General features: G+C 42.2%; 1 protein-coding gene across 2 annotated transcripts; it reads right to left on the bottom strand.

The window, feature by feature from the left end:
• Positions 1 to 7629: 7629 nt before the first annotated feature.
• On the bottom strand, positions 7630 to 16881 carry LOC137475334 (alpha-1-antitrypsin-like). 2 transcript variants are annotated; one of them, XM_068192524.1, is made up of 6 exons: positions 16856 to 16881; positions 16032 to 16131; positions 11468 to 12133; positions 10246 to 10516; positions 8465 to 8612; positions 7630 to 7875 (listed from the first exon to the last, which is right to left on the bottom strand). In XM_068192524.1, the coding sequence occupies exons 3-6, from the start codon at positions 12114 to 12116 to the stop codon at positions 7681 to 7683; spliced, it is 1263 nt and encodes a 420-aa protein (XP_068048625.1). In that variant the 5' UTR covers positions 12117 to 12133; positions 16032 to 16131; positions 16856 to 16881; the 3' UTR covers positions 7630 to 7680. The 2 variants fall into 2 exon arrangements, with proteins under 2 accessions (XP_068048625.1, XP_068048626.1); XM_068192525.1 differs by having other exon boundaries at positions 16014 to 16131; positions 16856 to 16874.
• Positions 16882 to 19910: the final 3029 nt, after the last annotated feature.

Raw genomic sequence — 19910 nt, 5'->3', positions numbered from 1 at the left:
CAAAGTCAGCATGCTCACTGCAAAGCAAACATGAGCGTTATCTTAAATTTGCCTTGAGAGAGCAGAAAACAAAGGTATAAGCTAACAAAGCATTTTCTCATGGAACCTCCTCTGTGCACTGAGTGCCTTAGCCACCATCTCCTTTAGAGGAATTTGGTTAAATTATACTAACAGTGGTTAACACTGATGTCCCCAAACCATGCAGTAAAGATCAGTGTGTGCAAGTGTATCTGTGTGTGGGTGCATCTGTAGGAAAGAAATAGGTTACTGAGCCTGAGTGCCAGGACTTAAGCAAACAAACGCAGAGCTGGGAGGACTTGGGCTGTGTCTCTTTGTCTATTAGCCATGGTTTGCTTAGGAATGATGGCAAATTGCAATCACCCTGAGAGCAGATCTGGGGAAGGAATCTGAGAAGACAGCATGCCTTGCTGGAACACAGCCCACCTAGGGAGCCCTGCTGGCATGCCAAGCAGCCCCAGCACTGCTCAGTGGTGTGGGGAAAAAGCCAGGAGGGACCAAAGTCCTAAACCCCACTGTTGCTTTTGTCATCTCAACAGTGATGTATTTGAGCTGGGGGGAAATCTGTATTGTAAAGTGCTGTCATCACAGTCTCCCAGTAATTCCAAAAATGTCCAGATTTTGTGCCATCTTGATGTGTGGTTTTGTTCACCTCCCCAGCTGCATGAGGTCTGAGACTCATCTCTTCTTGATGCACTTTGGGGGCCGTGGAGATATGCCCTGTGTTGGTAAATGTGACCTGCACAGGTTACAATATGATAGACATGGCAGGGAGAGCTGAGCTGAAACAAAATGCACTGGCTGTCTTCAAGTGTCTATTCTTGATTCTGCAGAGATAAAGTGATCTCAGGTGTCATATCCTAAAAACTTTGGGGTTTGCTTGTGTCATGTTAAAGGACACATTTAGAAATTGGTGTTTTTTCTGTAGATCATGCCTACAAATATGGCAGCAAAAACACATTCCTGACTTCAGGCTTCCAGCTTCATGGAAATGTTTCCTTTTCCCTTCATGCCCTTGTCCGTGCTACCCAGGGAAGGACAGCACACTCAGGGACACCTGACGGATGACACTGGGATTCTGTACCATGGTCAGTGGCTCTCTGCCTGGCAGTGAGGCTGAGAGCTACAACCCCAAGGCTCCTTTCACCTGAACTCCTCTTATCATCAGCCCCCCTGTAGGAATACCCCCTTTTCTCTGCCCACACATGGCCAGGCTGAGCCCCAGCACTGCCAATTCTGGTGGCCATGGGCAGAAGCAGAGTGAGGTGACCTCCTGTGCTACCCAAAGAGGCTGAACTTTTCTACAGCCACCAGCTTAAACGCATCCTTGAACTTTGCATTTATATTTTACTAAAGTCTGGAATTAATCATTAGGAAGTTTTTCTTCTGTTTTCTTCTAAGGACACAAACTTGACAGAGAAACATACACACAAAATCTGCCTGTTTGGGAAGACTGCTGATTCAGACAGGTTTCCTTGGCTGATGCTGCTGGGCTCTGTGGGATGGCATCACCCTCACTGGCCAGCATGACAGGCTGAGCTCATTTCCACTGCAGAGCCACTCCAGTAGTGTGTCTTTTCCCCATGACTGTATAAGGGATTGAGGATATATTTTTGAGAATACTGAAAATTAAATCTACCAAGAAATCAAAGCAAATAAAATCAAATAAACCCCCCAAGCTTTTGTCAAAGTTTTAAATGTTATACAATTATTAAGTCATGCTAGACTTTTAGCGGTGGCCAAACATGTTAAATTGATTAAACAGTTACTTCCCGTGCTTTGAAGCCAGCTATTTCAGCATGGCAGGTAGTCTGATAATCTCTCAGCTGTACCATTTACCAGGCAAACAGCTTCTCTGTGTAAATTAACATAGCCAACCCAGGAATATAAAATAATGGATAGAACTAGATCAAGCTGTAATAGAAGTGCTTCAATTTATACCTAGATAGCCTAGGGAGCAATGACAAACAAAATCAGATTCTCATGCTTGTCTCCTACAACCAATAACCTGCACAACCACATTCACATGTGGCTTGTAACAAGGTGTCCTTAAAAATGCTGGCTGTTTTCAGTGCTCCAACACCAACAACACCAGATGTTTCAGCATCAGTTCTGGTCAGAGGCTGGGAACTCTGACACATGTGAATGAGCACACAGGGGTTTTGCCACAGCAACTTCTGTGTTGATGTCACAGGACTGATAGTTGTTTACAGCTGTGAAGATTTGTTTTAAAATAGGTTTTCTGTGTAACCATGAAGAAAGCAACCTACTAGAGTTTTAAGCTGTGATTTCACCTCTTCTCAGTGAGCTCCTCTCCTTTGTCAATGACTAGAGGCATGCTCATGCCTTCCACTAATCTGTAGCTGACTGGCTCAGTTTCTGAAGATAAGACAGAATAAATAATGATGACATCTTATTTCTTGTAGCTATCCAGGGGGAAAAAAAAAGGTGCTTTTGGTCATGTTGCTAAACATCTAGTGACTGAATAACAGAGTATCAGCATAATAGATAAGGAGGCACAGAAAAAGGAGTCCTACTAATGTCTGTTGTACTGCTCTCTTTGATTTCTGGACTAACAAAGAAAGCAGTGTGAAATTCTGTCTGTGGGACAGATCTCCTCTACAGAGCTCTGTGCCTGTTAGCCCCAAAGTGGTCACCCAGAAGGTCCTTGGGCTGCAGATCACAGCCTCCTGCCTGGGAGTGTCCCCTTGCCCCTCTGTGATGTGGCCCTCTGCCAGCCCTCCTCATGGTCTTGCTGCCCAGCTGTGGGCAAGAGCTGAATGTCCTGTGGCCCAAAAGGCAGCAGCAGGCTTGGTGGGAGGGCAGGCCAGGGGAGGGTCTTTGGGGAGAATCGGGACTGCCACCCAGGGCTGGCTCCTTGCCTCTAATTCCTCTTCCCTGTTGCACCAACTTTTGCCTTTTGTCCAACATTGATCCACAAGGTTTGAAGCACTTGGCAGAGCTCACCAACTGACTAAAGGAGGTGTTTTGGGGGGGACGTTTTCTTTCCAAAAAGTCAGTTTTTCATCTACCATCAACCTAAGGAAAGGGATGGCCTCCTGGACCTTGCCAGGAGGAGTACAAGGGGCAGATGTAACCTCTGTGCTCTGGGGTCTGCTTGGGATCACTGTTACACATTTGCTCACCTGTTCTTCCCCTTGATTTTCTTCAATGTTTCACAGGTCCACAGTACACCTGGCCACACTACCTGTGCTGCGTTTTACATACACTGTGTACTCAAATCTCTATTCTTGTAGTTACTAACTGTTTTCACACAGCTCCCAGGTCTGTAAAGCTTTGACGACCAGTGACTGACCACTGGCAAGATGATTTTAGCTCTGTGGTGTGCAGCATCATCCTCTGCTTGTACTCTCCAGTCCCCTGCTATCATCCCACCATGTCTGTATGCCTTCATTTTTCATTCCAGGGCCACAGTGAAACATAAACTTTAAGGAATTTAGAGATTTTAGAGGAGCTAAGATTTTAGTTAGAGATAAGCCTTACTAGAGTTAATTAAAATAAATGAGTAGGCCTTGATGAAGTTAAGAGTTAGTAGTTAACTAATAATCGATTGCTTGTCAACACAATGTTTAGTTAGCTGGGTTTGTAGAAAGTGACAAATAGCTTTTAAGAACTTAAGACAATTGTGGGCCTCCTCTGTTCTGAAACCAATTGAAGACAGGGAATGGGAGTTCTACCAAGAGTTCATTTGTCATATTTGCATTGAAAAGAAAGAAAGGTCAGAATGAGGAAGACTTTATTTACTTCCTCATTTTGAGACCCCTCCCCATGAAAGGGACCACTGACCCATTTCAAGCAACAAGCTAAGCATGCTTAATAGCTTTTGAAATGATCAGCATACGGAGCGAGGATGGGATGTACCAAAATTATGAATATGCATTTGTATTTTGGGTATTCAGTCCTTGTATGGATAAAAGGACTCTGTAATCATCTGAAAGGTGCAGTGTGTATTTGGGAGCTATCCCGCACGCTGCCCGGCATCGCAATAAACATACACTTTCTGACTTTAAACTGTTAGAGAGTTTTTGTCTGTCACAGTTGGATATCGGTACTAGATCAATATCCATATTTCTTTAATAAATCAACAGACACTTCATTCTGTGCAGAACTCCTTGTTCTTAATATCTCCTGGTCACATAAATATCTGTATAGAATCATACAAAGCCAAGGAAAAATTTAAACAAATTGGGTAATAGCACCTAATTGCTAGATAGTTACTGTTACAAAAAAAGTAGCTAAAACAAAACCCCAGGCAGGCCTGGGCAGGTCCAAGCAAAGCCTGGCAAGTGCAAAGAATCAAGGCCTGTGCTGCTAGTTTAACAAAACGCAGGCCACTGCATTACAAGCAACAACAACACTGCTGTATTTGCAAACTAGAGGTCTTACTGACCTGTGTCTTTTCTCCTGCTGAGCAAGAACTATCAGATCACACCTGCCTGAAGCATAAATCCTTCCCTTGACTCCTCTTTGTAGGGAGGCTGAAGGGTGTGGGGTGGGAAGTGAGACTTTTGGTTCCTTTCCTCCAGGTACAGCCTCAGTGATGGCGGGAGAAGAGCAGAACCCTACAGTCTGCTTCAATAAGCGGTGTGTGAGCCCGGGAGGCTGTTGCAGTCTCGGGATGGGCTATTCGGAGCACGTGGAGGCTGCTCCGATGGCGTTGCCGCGGTGCAGTCACCGAAACAGGACTGGCACCTGGCCAAGAGACAGGCAGGTCACCCAAACCTGGCATGACCTCAAGCACAGCTGTGATTCCATCCTTACGCTCTATAGCTGTGTTAACTGTTTCAATGGCTAATGAACCTGGTCGTTAATTGTCCCTGAGATGCGTCTCTGGCTCATTTATATTCACATTTTGCCCATCACGGCAAATGGCAATAGCCTAGTGACCTGCAGCCCTGCCTTTCTGCCCAGCCTTCCTCACTGTGCTGTAAGTGCCCTCGAGATGTTTTGTGGAAGGCAGGGAACCCTGCTTCTTCCAGCTCTCCATTTCTTTTGGGAAGGAGCGAGGAGGACCTGCTGGCGGAGCGGGCGCCACAGCTGAGCCGGCAGCATTCCCCTCCTGCGTGAACACACGGTGCCGGCGAGTGGGAGGGACGGAATGTTAGTCTGCAGGAGGGAGAGGGGGAGGCTGTGAAAAAGAGCTGGTCCGGAGAGGAAACGAGGAGAGTGAGTGTAATCAGGAAAACCTGTTTTGTTGCTTGCAGCGACGAGAGCAGGATTAAGAGTATGACTTGGTGGATGGGGGGAGAGATGGGAACGGGCCACGTAACCAACAGCGCGGCGCAGCATGGATGTAGGCAGGGAGCAAGCTGTCTGCTGCTCTTTTGTGCTGAGTGTGGTGCCTGCCTCTTCTTAACACTGTCTCTGGCAAATCCTGCAGTGGAAAATCACAGCATGATGTCAGTACGGCAGGAGCTATTGCCTGATGGAGCAAGTCTAGCAAACAGCTCCTGGACGCCGCCTGATTGACAGGAAATCCCCTGGGGAACGGCAGACGCCCCTCCTCGCCGCCACTGTCCTCCCACGGCTGGCACCGCTCCGTGTCCCCGTAACCTCCCCAGCACACTGTACAGACACGGAGAGATCGGGGAAGAGATGCAGTGAGAGGAGAAGCACAAACTGTGAAGTGCTTGCTCTTGCAGCAGCACAGCTGCTCCTGTGCCTCCCTCCGACTGCCCCGTGGGCTCTTCTCCCTGAAGTATGTGAGGAAAACACAATTCCAGCATCCTGCTTGTGAAGGGGGCACATCTCTGAGGGCACCAAGGCACTAACAGTGGGAAAGGAAGGAATCGCCTTCCAAAAATAAGGATTAACAGGCTGGAAAAGCTGATTTAGCTTAGGTGAGAAATTCTCTTCGTCTTCAGATCTCTCCCAGAACTACATGGGGACAACTTTCCTCCTACTGTGCTGTATTTCTGTGTTTATGTCTTCATCCACTTCAAAATGGTTTACAAGGGAGCAAGCAATATTTAATTCATCTTTGGCCTCTGTTTCTTCCACACTTCTTGACATACACTGAGAATCACCCTACTAAAATCAATTATTTCCATTTTTCAACTGCAACTCTAGGGAATTCAATACATAACTAAGGATCTCGCATCTTTGAGCTCTCTTCCCCCTAAAGGTTTTACTGTTGCTTAACAGTAGGAGTGCTAACAGCTGTGACTGACCCCACTGAGGTTTGGTCCTCCAACTGTATTTAAGGGAGATGAAAAGCCTGCAGTGAGGTAGGGGGCCTTGTTAATTATTCCTGTGTGGGTGTTGGGCTGCAAAGGCACCCAAAAAGATAGAGGAGTATGCAGGAATGTGCCAGAAAAGTACATGCGATTCTGTCACTGTGAGTCCTGCCTTTGATACTATGTGTTATTGATATATTCATCTATACTGAGACTGTATTTAGTCAAAAAACTATATTTTTTGACTGTATTTAGTCAAAAAACACCTTCAAGCATCCTGTTAACAGAGGGCATTTACTAGTGACACAGAGCAGAAAGAGGACTTTCCTTTAGACTGCAATAGGGAGACAGTCCTTGCACCACACTAATAAAATCACACTTGCTCTTAATTTCACAGAGAGCACACAAGAACTTGCTGAGGTTGTGTTCTCTTCCCAAGGCTTTGACTGCTGCCAGCATCATTGGCAATTACATGGAACCATTTCATCTCTTCCCAAACCCCACAACTTTAGGGAAAACAGAGCCAATTGTACTCCTTCGGATACCAGTTGCCAAGGCAAGTCCATTGAAGGTGGTTCCCAGCCAGCCTTCGAGCTGCCCTATGTTCTACCTAGGTGCCTGGCACCCCCACCTGGGTCAGATGATTTGCTTATTGCATGCTCCTTACTTAGATTTTTGACTGTAAAAGGACAAAAAGTATTTGAAAGATCGCTAATTTTCAAGAGTTTCCTTTTAGGTTTTCCATAAATCTCTGCTGACAGTATGCTTGTGTAATTGCCATCCAAATACCTCACCTTCCTCATCCTCCTTCTCACCACTGATGGATACATATGTGAGGAGTCAGTAACTCCATCTAAATCTGTCAAATTAGTAACACGTGGTGAACATCAGATCCAAGGCAGATTTGATCCTCCTGCTCTCTTTTAAGCTGCAAGAAACTCGGGAAGGTTTGCTGCTAGATTGATAGTGAGAATGATAAAAGGTTTCTGGTACAGAAGGCTGTTGAAGGCAGCTTTTCACATTCCCAATGCTGTCTCCATTCAAAGCTTCAAGTTTCTGTGACCCTGCAATGTTGATTCAACTCTTCCCATCTCAGATTTAGTTATGGTAAATTACAACCACTTCTGCTTTGTTTGCAAGAATGTTCATAATTTTACCTGCTGACTACCTGTATTAAGCAGGAGTCTTCCATTGTAATATAAACATTTCTTTCCAAATGCTGGCAAAGCTTAGGTCTTTCATTGTCTTTCAGTTGGGTAAAAAAGGCATTATTTTCTGGCTGAATTTAAAACAATTTCTTCCTTCCTCTTCAGCAAGTGTCATGGTCAATACCAATAGTTTTTGATGGTGACATAAGATAAAAATTAACAAAGAACCATATATGAGCTGGTACAAATGGAAATAAATCATGTCATGCATTTTCACATCTTTAATTAGTAGTAGCAAACAAAATTCATATGTCACTTCAGCTAGTGATAGTTGGGTTAACTATTTTTCCTATGAAGAGTGTACTGTTTGTATCTCTATCAAAAATCAGCATGAGGAAGGGATGGCTGAATTCAATGGTTGGAGGAAAAGCCATTGGCATTATTTCAACAGCAGTTGCTGCTGCTGCCTCAGTACCTTTCTCATCAACATCCAGAGAAGCCTTATGGACAACCTAGGAAAAAAGAAAACAGAGTCACTCTGGGCAGTCAACAGCCTCTTGAGAAATTAATCAGAGTCCTTTTAAGGTAGCCCTGCTTTGGGGTATCCACTGAGAAGTGAGTAGAGGCAGAAGAGCTCTATTGTTGTAGTCATCGCTGCTTAAATGAGGGTTAGGATGGAGCTATAGAAATCTCCTAAAAAAAAAGTCCAAAATATAATATGAAGGATAGAAGCTCCACCTGTAATTGTGTGTCTGCACCTGCAAAACTGAGTCTCCAGGGTGAGAAGGACAGGTTGTGCTGTGCCTGGGAGCATTAGTGGTTTTCCTTGAGGAATCAGGGGTTGATGCTCCTCTCATGTTTCAAATACTGCCCAAAAAATCTCGGCCAATACCATTTTTGGTAAAAAAGAGACATGCAGCAAACTAATCTAATCTCCAGTGTCACCAAGGGCCAATCTCTTTTTGTAAGCTTTCAGGCTGAGGCCTGGGTGACCCAGCCACAGCCAAGTTGGGAATCTGGGAGCTGTATATACCTGGTGTTTCTGGATGCTACCACTGATGGCTTTTCCTGCATGTTTGTGAAAGAAAGGAAAATACTTACTTTGGAAACCTTCAGATCTGGGGTGCCAGTGATGCCAGAGAGATCTGCCTGGTTGGTGAACACATCCACAATTCCCATCTTCCTAAGGGTGTTACTTATTTCATAGCTCCCAGAAATAGAAAATTTGGGGAAATAGAGGTTCATAAAGCTGTTAGGTCGAAGAGAAACATAGAGGGTGGTGAGAAGGATTTTTCAGCAATATAAACGATGGTGAGAAATCTGTTTAATTCCCATGAGCATCAAATCCCAGGGGTTTGGACCCTGAAAGTACAGTGAGCACTAATTCAATTGCTGGTGCTTCTCATGGTGATACAAGCACTATCATTCTTAATAATAAAAATAGCAGTCATAATAGTATTTATCTGGTGTTTTGTTTCAGGAAATCTGAAAGCACTCTGCTAAGTAGAACAGTAGCAAGAACCCCCCTTTACAGGCAGAGACAAAGGATAGCCCATGTCGCTCAGGAAGGTGGAGAGCTGAAGGGAAGTCCTGACAAAGTCTGCCAGGGGAGATGTGTGGCAAATCCCAGTATTTCAAATCAAAGAAGTATTTTTGGCATAACTGGGGCATTTGGCATGGCCCCAGGAAAGGTCTGTTGCCTGCTGCCTGCACATTTGGATTCCATGTCCTTTAATTGTCTTTGTCCTCTGGGCTGGCCCTGATTAAGTTTGCCTTTGACTGCGAGCTGTCTGTAGGCAGTGTGATTTCTCTTGGGTTTCTTTTCATGCCCTGTCCAGGGATCCTCAGAGCATCCAAGTCACCCACAGCAGTGGCTTTTAGGTAGCTCAAGTCTTTTGCTGTCTTGTGACAAAACAGTAGAACAGAAATTGCCATTTGGTTCTCATAGTTTCTCCAATGAAGAATTTATTCCTATATTGATCCTGAATAACCTTGCACTACAAATTCATTTACATAAGGCTTTTCCTGATATTGCAGCTGAGAATGATACATTTTAATTTTGATATTTGAGGCATCACATTATTAGCTCATATTCAGTTTGCTACCCATTATGTTTTTACTAACTGTGCTGGTATTTCTGTGATGATGCACTGAGATATATGGGTGTGAACTGCACAGCCTTATTAGTTGTGAATTAGGGCAGAGCTTGGTAAATTAAGCATGTATTAACTTGATATTACTCATCTACTGTTGCTACGATCTCTCCCAGCCAAACAAGGTTGTAAAATGCATTAGCTGATGTTGGTGTCAATGGTTGAAGCTAACAGAAACTCATTAGATATTTATAGTTTCAGAACGAAATGCCAGAAAATCAGGACATCCACAATTAATCACTTGCCTGTTGTAACAACAACTGAATGCTGCAAGATAATTGTGTAGGACATACCATGCCTGTAAGCACTACTGCAAACTGTGTAAGTTATGCTTTATTTAAGGTTCAGACTTAGGCCTGAGTCACAGTGTATCAGTGACATAAGAGAGGAAAAACACTCTAGCTGAAATCTCAGTATATAAGATTTAGCTTAAAATTGCAACCATTCTTCTCAGTCCATGGAGTATTTTAGAAACATCAATCTAGGCTTGCTATTCCTTAGAGAGGAATAGGATGGTCTCTGCTCTGGTTGGGAGAGCAGAAAGTCACTCAGCCATCAACAAAAGAATAGTTAAATACCTACCAGCTGCAAGATTTTTACAACTAGGGCACATGAGCCAAAAATAACCCACTCAGTTCCCAGAATTGCCACATTCATAGTGTTTGCATTCCCCAAATATAAAAAATACTATAAATTAGGTGCCACTACAACTGACTGGCAGAAGATTACCTCTGGAAGAGATGGTCTGACCATTTCTGGATGGTTTCCTTGTCCAGAGTTTGCTCTAACTGCTTCATTTTACCTTTTGCTGGCAGAACCAGAAATGCAGTAGCACTCCCATTATAATGCAGCCGTACCACAGTGCATGACAGCTCCTCATCAAAGTAGAAGTCAAATCTGCCCATCTGGTACATCATAGGGACTTTCACAGTTGTTTCAGCATCCACAAAGAACTCTCTTTCTTCAGTATGTTCTGCTTTAAAAGGCTTTTCCCAGCTGCCTGATACAGAGAAGGAGAATTTAACTGAATATCCAGTTGTCTATCTCATCATAGACTAAATTTTTATAGCTAGTAATAATATTCACCTGTTTCTCTCTGTGTTGTATACTGAATTTTCAAATGTAACACTTTAGAATGTGTATCACAGTAATGCAAGGAACTTTTACCTGTTCAAAAGAGTGCATTGTATTCCACTTTCAATTTATGTTTCAGATGCCAGTAATTAAATAATTAGGTGGTTTTTTTGTACCTATCACTGCTTTTCTTTTCAGGAGATCTAAGTGGCCTTTATGTAAACATCATCTGTGTACTTATATACTGCATGCAATTAAGTTCTATTGACTTTAATAAGCCTCAATTTGTAGATAAAATAATGTAGGATCTCATATCTGAGTGGTGTTATGTCAGGCTTAAGGGCACATCTAACCCACATCAGAAATGCACATTGTTTCTGCTTTGTTCCTTAAAATTTTCTCCCCTATTCTTCACTAGCTTCTCCCATATATAAATGTTAGTGTGTATGTATAAAGGACTCTGACAGGGGAAAAAAGGAGTATGTAGTAAATTAGGCTATTGATTCATGCATAATTTAAAAAGAGGCATTAGGTCATATATAAGTCTCAGTGCCTTCACTGAAAATTAGAAGAATATGGGACAATTGGAGTTATGGTTAAACCCAGGAACACCAGCTCAGGCAGCATGGAAGGCTGTGGCTTGGAACAGAGCTCCTGGAGCTGTCACAAAGAGAAACAGGACTCTGTGGCCTCCAGCTGCCTCCCCATTACCTGCCTCCTGTTACCTCTCTACCACTCCACTATGCCATTAGGGGATCTTCTGGCCCAGCAAGGAGCATTGGAAATTTTTCCCAGACCAGTTTACAGCTGAGGTAGGCGACATTAGATTTGTTGATAAGAATGAATAGTGAGAATGTGAACCCTAGAGGAGACTTACCTTTAAAGAAAACAAAGCTGGCCAGAAGCATTACAGTTTGAGGGTCCATGTCCTTGACCAAATTAGTAATTTTCCCATGTGTTTTCCTCTCTATATAATCATTGATTTGCTTTTCAGCTTCTGTGGGTTTGTTAAAGTCAGTTGTAAAAGCTTCCAGCTGATACAGAGCTTTGGCATCATCTAAAAATTTTTTTAGGAGTTTCAGCTTCTCTGTTACAAAGATGGCATTCCCCATGTTGAGCTGGACTCCACCCTCGGGATGGTTCAACATGTGGATTAGGTTGTGGAAGCCTTCATGTATCTCTTTCTCCTGAATCTCTGTAAGGTTGAAGGCAAGTCCTTCCAGGATCTGAGACTGTGTGGCTGATCTAGCCCCAAGGGCCAGCATCGCAAAGGCGGTGGAGATGCTCACAGGAGAGAAGAAAATGTTCTTATTCGGTGCCTCCTGTGTAACCTCCCTAAAAAACTGGAATGCAAAGTCAGCATTGTTTGGCACAAGTTTGAGGCAAGCCATCGCTTCACCTCCATGATGTATGTGGTGTTTAGGGTCATTTGGGTCATGTCCATTGTGGTCACTGGGTGGGAGCTGACTGTGGGCAACAGTGTGAAACCCAGCCAGTAGCAAACTTAGGTATAATGTGCTCTTCATGTTCTTGTATTAAAATCCTATAGAAAAAAAAAAGGAGATTATATTACTGAGGTAAGTAAATTAATTAAGTAGAAAGACTTATTCTGTCATTACCACTGAATTTAAAAGTCTTATCTCTTTATTTTGTCCTGTTTCCATGATCTCCAATTCTGGCCAGAATTTTTTTTTTTATTTTCCCAGGCCTCCTGGCAAGTCTCTGCCAACTCTTTCTGCCACCCCCACTCTAAATACCTGCAAATACAAAATTTAGCATGGAATAGTTGAATACGTAGCAGCCTCAGCAGGCTGGAGGATATCCCATCACATAACACCTCTTGGCTAATTCCTGAAAGGTTGTGGTGCGACTCTGCTTTTGTCACTAATGGCCTGAATAATTCCTTAAAACTTCATCATAGAAGTCTGGGTGTCTTGTGAGTTAAGGGAGAAAGAGAACATTCATGCAATTGAGCAGCAATCAGTAGCTACATGGAAACAGAATCTGAGTAAACAGGCAGGCAGATCTTTAAATAAACTTTTGGTCAGATTGATAAGGTGTCCTATTTAGAGAAAGGACAAAAAATCGGGGCTATTCTTCAGTAGTAAACCAGATATAAACACCTACCTCTCTAAGGAATAGGTGGGTTTTTTTTCTGAATAGAAATAATGTAATGTTTGAAGTAAGAACCTGAAAAAAAATGTGCTGTCTCTTCAACAAAACTGTTGGAGTGGCATTTTCAGCACAGCAGAAGCAGTCAATGGCATTAACAAAGAACAAGGCCTCATTTTCATCAGCTGCTCCACTGGTCAAAGGGCAAAGCGTTTATCAATGTGTTACACTCGGCTGTGGTAGCCACATTTCATTGCAGAGCAGACACTCTGCACTGTGTAAGCTCTTTAAAAGAGACCTTGGAAATGGGGATATGAATGTCCCAATAGGCCTCATTTCTGAGGAGGAATCTAGGGCAAAGAAATGGTGCAAGAGTTGCACAGGGTTTGAGGAGATAATGAGCCAGATTTGCTAAAATTGTGCACAGAGAGATATATTACACTAAATGCACCTTTCATCTCTGGCATGACTCAACTTGAGAGACTTGTCAGAAAGTGCTATGCTTGTGGTCCTGCTTTCTCTATATCATCAGAGGGAGCAATTTGTATTAGTAGTTCAATACCCACTTAGAGATAGACTCATGAGAACAACAAAAGATTTTCAAGCTATAATCAAATATTCAAACATTTACATGTTTGTTATAAGTAATTTTAAAAAGCGGGCCAATTTGCAATAAGAGCTTTACTGACAAGTGTAAGAACTATAAGGGCTGGGTTTTTGGTAGATACATTTTAAATTACTGTACACAGTAGTTTTAAATTGTAGTTTGGTCTCTTCTGATTTTGACATTGAAATAATTCTTGATGTATCTAAGTACTTGTAACTCAACACAAGAGCTCCAGTTCTGAGTTTTTAGAACTGCTATCAGTGAGCCAGTGAATTAATCATACTTTGAAGAGAAATCAACTCCAAAACAAAAGCATTAGAGCTAAGCCTAATCTATTTCCACATATCCAGCAGGCTGATTCAGAAGCTGCCTGTGGATAAATTATTTACTATGAACTATTTACTCAGCTGCAGTCATAATTTATTAAGAATAACATGAATACCAAAAAAGAGAAATATTTCATTTTAAACATAAGTTGCCACCTGTTCTCTATCTCATCACATTTAATATTTGTTACAAAATATGGCACCTGATAGATTGGCTTTTCTTTGTATGCCTCAAACTGCCAGTTCTATTTATTTGGAATGCAAAGCAGAATGGGATTTTAACTGGCTTGACCTCAAAATTATGGTGAAAGGATATAGAATGGTTTTGCTGTAAGGATTCTGTAAAATATTAATTACAGTTTTCAGAAGGCAATTTTCCCTATCCTGATATTTTTTCTCTATGTAGTTACAACATGTTCACATTTTGTGGTTAATTTATGTACTTTTATGGAATTAATTTCATTTTATTACAGCTCTGAATTCACAGATAATTAAATACAACCTGAATCATCCATCTGTTACTCAGTACTGGCCAATCACAAACAATCGAGACTCATGAGTCAGACCTCACAAAAATCTTGATGATGGTTAGTTTTAAAGGCATAAGATTATAACATACTTAGCAGCTGTGATTTGTAGAGGTCTTTTTTTGTTGTTTAAGCCTTCAAGATACAAGTGGTCCTCTTCATTAGTCCCTGTTTTGAAACCTAAAGGTACTTTTATAATGAGATTTGCACCCTCTCAACCTTCAGGATATGACTGTGGGTTGTTATTTCATATTTGATATTTCATGTTATTGTGGCTTCTGGGTTAGCAAGTGATCAACCACTGACAAACTGACAACAGACACCGTTTCAGCAGGAAACAGAAGATGCAGATTCTCATATGGTCTTAAAGTCTGATGGATTTTCCTATGGAGCATAGTTGCTAATGATTTATTAAAAAGCAAAGGGCTGAGAACCTGTGCTGTAAAGGCTTTAGGAAATTTCCAGACTGAAGGAGTTAAGTTTGCAGAAAGCTCTTTAAGACCTTTACTTCTATAATTTCCAGAAAAAAACGGTTTATCCATCAACATGGCAGTAGGAGTGAAAAGCACTTCAATTCTAGTTCCAGATCTAGTCTGACTTGTTGAATAGCCTGGAAGGAAACACGTTAACCTCTGCCTCTTTTCTTTGTGTGTGTTACACAATGGCAGTTTATTTGTGGTGTTCAAGAATAGGTTGCTTTAATGAAGAGCTTTCAATCAAACCAGACAATGATATAAGAGCATGAGCATGCCAGCACTTGGAAGATAGTGTTTGCAGTAATTTATCTGTAGGAGACTTGGTGATAACATTTGCTGAATATATTACCTCTTCCCTAGAACACAGTATTCCCTACCATGCAACTCAGACAGAAAATGAAGAACACTGGGATTAGGTGAAGTTACCTTAGAATAATTCCACCAGAAAACCTGGGAGTGGGCTGGACTGCTTTCTGACTGACAGAACTTGCTTCTCTATGTATATAGGTATTTTGTCCATTTTAGGGCTGATTTCTGTCTCTATGATTTCAAGAGATTCTGGAGACAGCTCTTTGCCTTTAGAGTCCAGGAGATTAATATTCATCCCATACTACTCCCATAAGGGGTCCTCACTGATAATCTCATTTCAGACAACATGAAAATTTGCTCTACTCAAAAACATATGAAGGCATAAATAGAAAAGCTGTCTGCTCAGCAGATGGTGCTGCTTCCCTCCTAATTGTTTCTGAAGAAGGAAATCTGAGAAATTTGTTTCCTGAAAGCAGCACTGGTGAGGGCACCAGGGACATTGAGTCACAGCACCACAACCACCAGTGGTGTCTGCTGACCTAAATATCAGCTATTTAGAGACTTGTAAAAATAATCACCCAAGCATACAAAAAATCATAAAAGAAGGACTTGACTAGCCATATATGTGTGTGAGAGCATGAACTCAGAAGCCAGGTCAGACTTCTAATGTCATGAAGCTTCATAGGTCCAGGACCACCTATTCAAACTCACCTGTGCAGAAAGCTCTGCTTATTTAATCATATGCACCTGAACAGGTTCAGGGCCTGTTCCAGATGATCATCTAGACATTTACTTCCCTTGTCACTCAGAGTTTTGATACCTCTGTGCCTGAGCCCCTGAGGAGATTGCAAACACAAGCCAAAACCATTGGACTGTTCAGCGAATCCAACCACTGTGAATATTTCATTAAAAGTAATTCATTTTGCAGCAGAAATGTGGAAGCCTAATTTACATTATCCTTTGGAAATGTAAGTCACTGTTCATTCACAGGGCTGTTCTGTGTTTTTCTATCTTCTGTGAGCCAGCTTAGCATTGGAGAACTCACCCAGAAAGTGGCATCACCCACCTCTAAGCCTCCTTTTACCTGGAAACAGGTGAACATGAGCTCTCACTCTTCTACCAGGCCACCATGAGTATTTGCTGTTGAACCTGAGTTACTGCACACACTTAGGGATGAAGCATCACTGACGCCAAAAGAATAAAAAAGTAGACAAAAAAGAATGAGTGCAGTGGTTAGGATAGAGGGGATTTTCTTCTTTCTGCAAGAGCACATCACACCAGGTTCTAAGTTTCTACATTCCACTGTACACCTGACCACAGCCTGGTTTCTGGCTCATTAAATATGTTGACCTCACTGTGATCTTCTGAACATGTGAAAATCACCAATTTCTCCACTTCCCTCTCAATGGGCCTGATGATTACCTCAATGATGTCTCATCTAAAAGAGAAGTAGACATCAGATACACCATTCCCTAAGCAATGGCATTTCTTGTAGACCTTCAGTATAAAAATCACGAGAATTACTTACAAAGAAGCACCAATGCATTAAAAAACTTCTAAGCAACCATCCTCAGGCTTTTGATGAATCAGGGCCTGTTTCTAGCAGGAGGTACATCAGGAAAATTGCCCCTTTTAGTATTTATTGGCTCTAGAGACTACCTTGCTTTCTGCAAGACATGCTGCTCTGCTTTTAGATTCTCAATCCTTCTTCCAATGACCTGACAATGTGTAGGCAACTCATTGCCTCAGTTGTGATGCCTATGTCCTTTATATCCAGGTGACACAATAAAAACCTCATTATATAGGACAGATTAAGATACAACCCTAGAAAAGATTTTAAATTGATTGCCTTCAACAAGAGGAGACCCTTTTAAAGTCTCTATAGGAAGCAAAAAAATCACTACTTACAGCAGCTTCCTAGGATCCTGCTGTCTTCACCAGGACTAGCCTGCAGCTCCCTCTCTTATTTATACAGTTAAATGGCATTATGAAAGCAAAACGTTCTCTAGAAAACATTAACCAGGACAGACAAGCATTATTACTTTAGGAATGGTGCAGAGTAAACAGTGAAGACAATTTTCTGGGCAGGATTTTTGCTGTATATGCATGGCCAGGCTCGGTCTTTTCTTAGAACAGTCCTAAGAGTCGCTTGCATTTCTACACATCCTCCTGATGGGAATCTAGCTACTCACTCTGGGAAATACTTCACACGCATTATTAACTTCTGTAAACTGCATGAGTTTGTATGGTAGAAGTAACTGAAGTGAGTGAAATGAAACATACGCATAATACTTGACATGAGCCTAAGGAAAAGACAGTTGTAGATGCACGCTGCAGGTCTCAATTTAGTATTTTTCAACAAGATATTTTGCTATACCAGACTTTTCATAGTTTTTATTTGGCATATTTGTTTAAAATGATACACTATTTCTTAATTACCTACATTGCTATTAATAAGGGCCAATTTCTGGGGACATCCATTTTAAAGTTAAAGCTGCAGTACTGACGTTTGTAGTGGCTCAGGGTTGCTATAGGGATGGCAGGATGATGGCAGAGATGTGCATCCAGGACCCCGTGGCACTCAGCACGCCTCAGCCAGAGTGGTGTCACCTGATGCCTCATGCAGCAAAGTACTGAAGAACAAACTGTTGCCTTGTACTCACAGTATGGGCTGGCACAAGGTGCAGGCAGTGCCAAAAGGCAGACAGGAAGGGCAGACCAGGACACCAGAGCTTGCTTTCACACAGAGCTGGGCTCATGTGGTCAGGAAACCTGTGTTTTACATGACCCCCTGTAAGGGTGTGCTCCTGCAGCACCCACGGAGGGGCAGGCACAGGGACTGTGCTAATGTATGTGGGCATGACTGAGGGTTTGAAAAACTCACAGGTCAGTGCCCCAGTGAACACCTTCCATCCAGGAGGATCATCCCCTTGGGAGGTAGGGGAGTCAAGGAGGAAAGGTGCTATATACATCATAGAATCATTTAGGCTGGTAAATAAATTCAAGACCATCAAGTCCAACCATTAACCCAGCACTGAGAACTCCATCACTAAACCTCGTAGTTAAGAGCCAGATCTACATGTCTGTTAAATACCTCCAAGGATAATAATGCCACCACTTCCCTGGGCAGCCTGTTCATAATCCTTTTGGTGAAGAAATTTTTCCTAATATCCAATCTGAACATGTCCTGGCACAACTTGAGGCCACTGCCTGTTTTTCTATCACTTGTTACTTGAGAGAAGAGACCAACACCCACCTTGATGAAACTTCCTTTCAGGTATTTGTGGAGAGTGATTAGGTCTTCCCTGAGCCTCCTTCTCCCCAGTATGAACAACCCGAGCTTCTCCAGCTGTTCCTCATAAAACTTGTGCTCCAGACCCTTCACCAGCTCCGTTGCTCTCACAGACGGCACGCTGAGGCACCTCAATGTCCTTCTTGTCAAGAAAATGCCTTTTTGTGTAGTGCATGTTAAAGAAGGAATCTTTCAGAAAGAAAAGCTTTACAAAAAGAGGGTAAATATTTTGGAAAGACTTTCCTCTGGGCCATTCCTCAAGGGTTAGCAATGGATGGAAGCATTTCTTCTCCTCTCTTTTCCAGCCTGTATGCCTGCACATGTGAAACTAGCAGGAGGTACAGCATGGAAGGTTCTATGCATTTAGGGCTGTTGGAACTTCTGCAAATCCTTTCCTTCCTGGCGTCTACCTCTTACCTGTGCAAAGGTAAGCACAACAGTTCAGTAGAAGTTTTGATCCAGACTGCTAGCAAATGTGTTTGAATTGTTTACAGACTGGAAAAAGCAGCTGGGCATATGCAACCTGTTTTTCTGTAAACAAATAAACAGTAGCCTCTGAGCTTACAGAAGCTACCTAAGGCATATTCAGACTGAAGATGAATAACACACTGAGAGAAAAATGAGAGCACAAAAGTTCAGATATGAGTAAAGTTACAAAAAAAAAAGTGAAGGAAAAACCAATCAACTTAATATGACTTTATTTAAAATCAATTTATTCTAGCAATTGGAAGTGCCATTCACCTGCTGAAATTTGTATGGGAGTGCAAGAGGGAAAATGAAGTAAATAAAATCTAATCTATAGCAATCTCCAATGTTATATCCAATGTGATACCTATTTTCTTTTTTCTCATCTATATAACAGTTTCATCCAATCATGTAAGCCAACCTGAAACTTGCTGAGACTCTGTTTCAATATTTGATGTCAGAATATGTTGCATAGGAACTTGTAGCTCTCTTTTTATGCAGGCAGTAAGCTAATATAGGCACTGCTCTGGTATTCTGAAAGACACCAATCCTTCCATTTGGTCCTCTTGGTCTGCAATATTAGGTGTCTTATTACTTTGAACCCCAAGTTTCTCTGGAGTGTTTAAAGTATTATAATTATAATAATTATTGTTATTGAAAGATTTTCATAATATTGTTTCATTTTTTAGTGAATTGACAACATTAACAAGAGTCATCCAGTATGAATTCCCTTGAAAACAGGCTGGCTCTAGTCCAAAAAGAATTAATTATTTTAATTAGAAGAACTGAATGCTTGCTTCTGAAGTAGAGAAACACTTTCACCTTTTTGAAATATTTGACTAATTTCCCTAAAGGCCATTTTAAACCCCAATGGGTTGTTGCTGTTCTGCTGATGCCCTCTGGAGTACAGAGAGCACAGAGTTCCTCCAGGAGAGCGCTGAGAGCAAATGTCAGCATGGAGCCAGTGAAAGCTGCAGCCCACTCCCCCCTGCCAGGCTATGTTTAATTTGTGGAGCTCTGTGTTTCAAGAGGAAAGGTACTTGTGGTTACATGGAACAGGTCAGTAGTGACCTGCTGGAGCAGGTGCCAATACAGATCAGGTACAATTGTGTCAGGTGCCTTCTCCAGTGCTTCCAAGTGAGAATACAGCAGAGCTTCACTTCCAAATTCCTTCTTCTTTGCTTCCATGATGTGCATTGGTCCTGG

The sequence above is a fragment of the Anomalospiza imberbis genome, chromosome 6 (assembly GCF_031753505.1).
Source record: "Anomalospiza imberbis isolate Cuckoo-Finch-1a 21T00152 chromosome 6, ASM3175350v1, whole genome shotgun sequence".
In the NCBI taxonomy this organism is placed as follows: domain Eukaryota; kingdom Metazoa; phylum Chordata; class Aves; order Passeriformes; family Viduidae; genus Anomalospiza; species Anomalospiza imberbis.
Note: the sequence above shows the minus strand (reverse complement) of the source record. Positions and strands in the feature narration are given on the sequence as shown.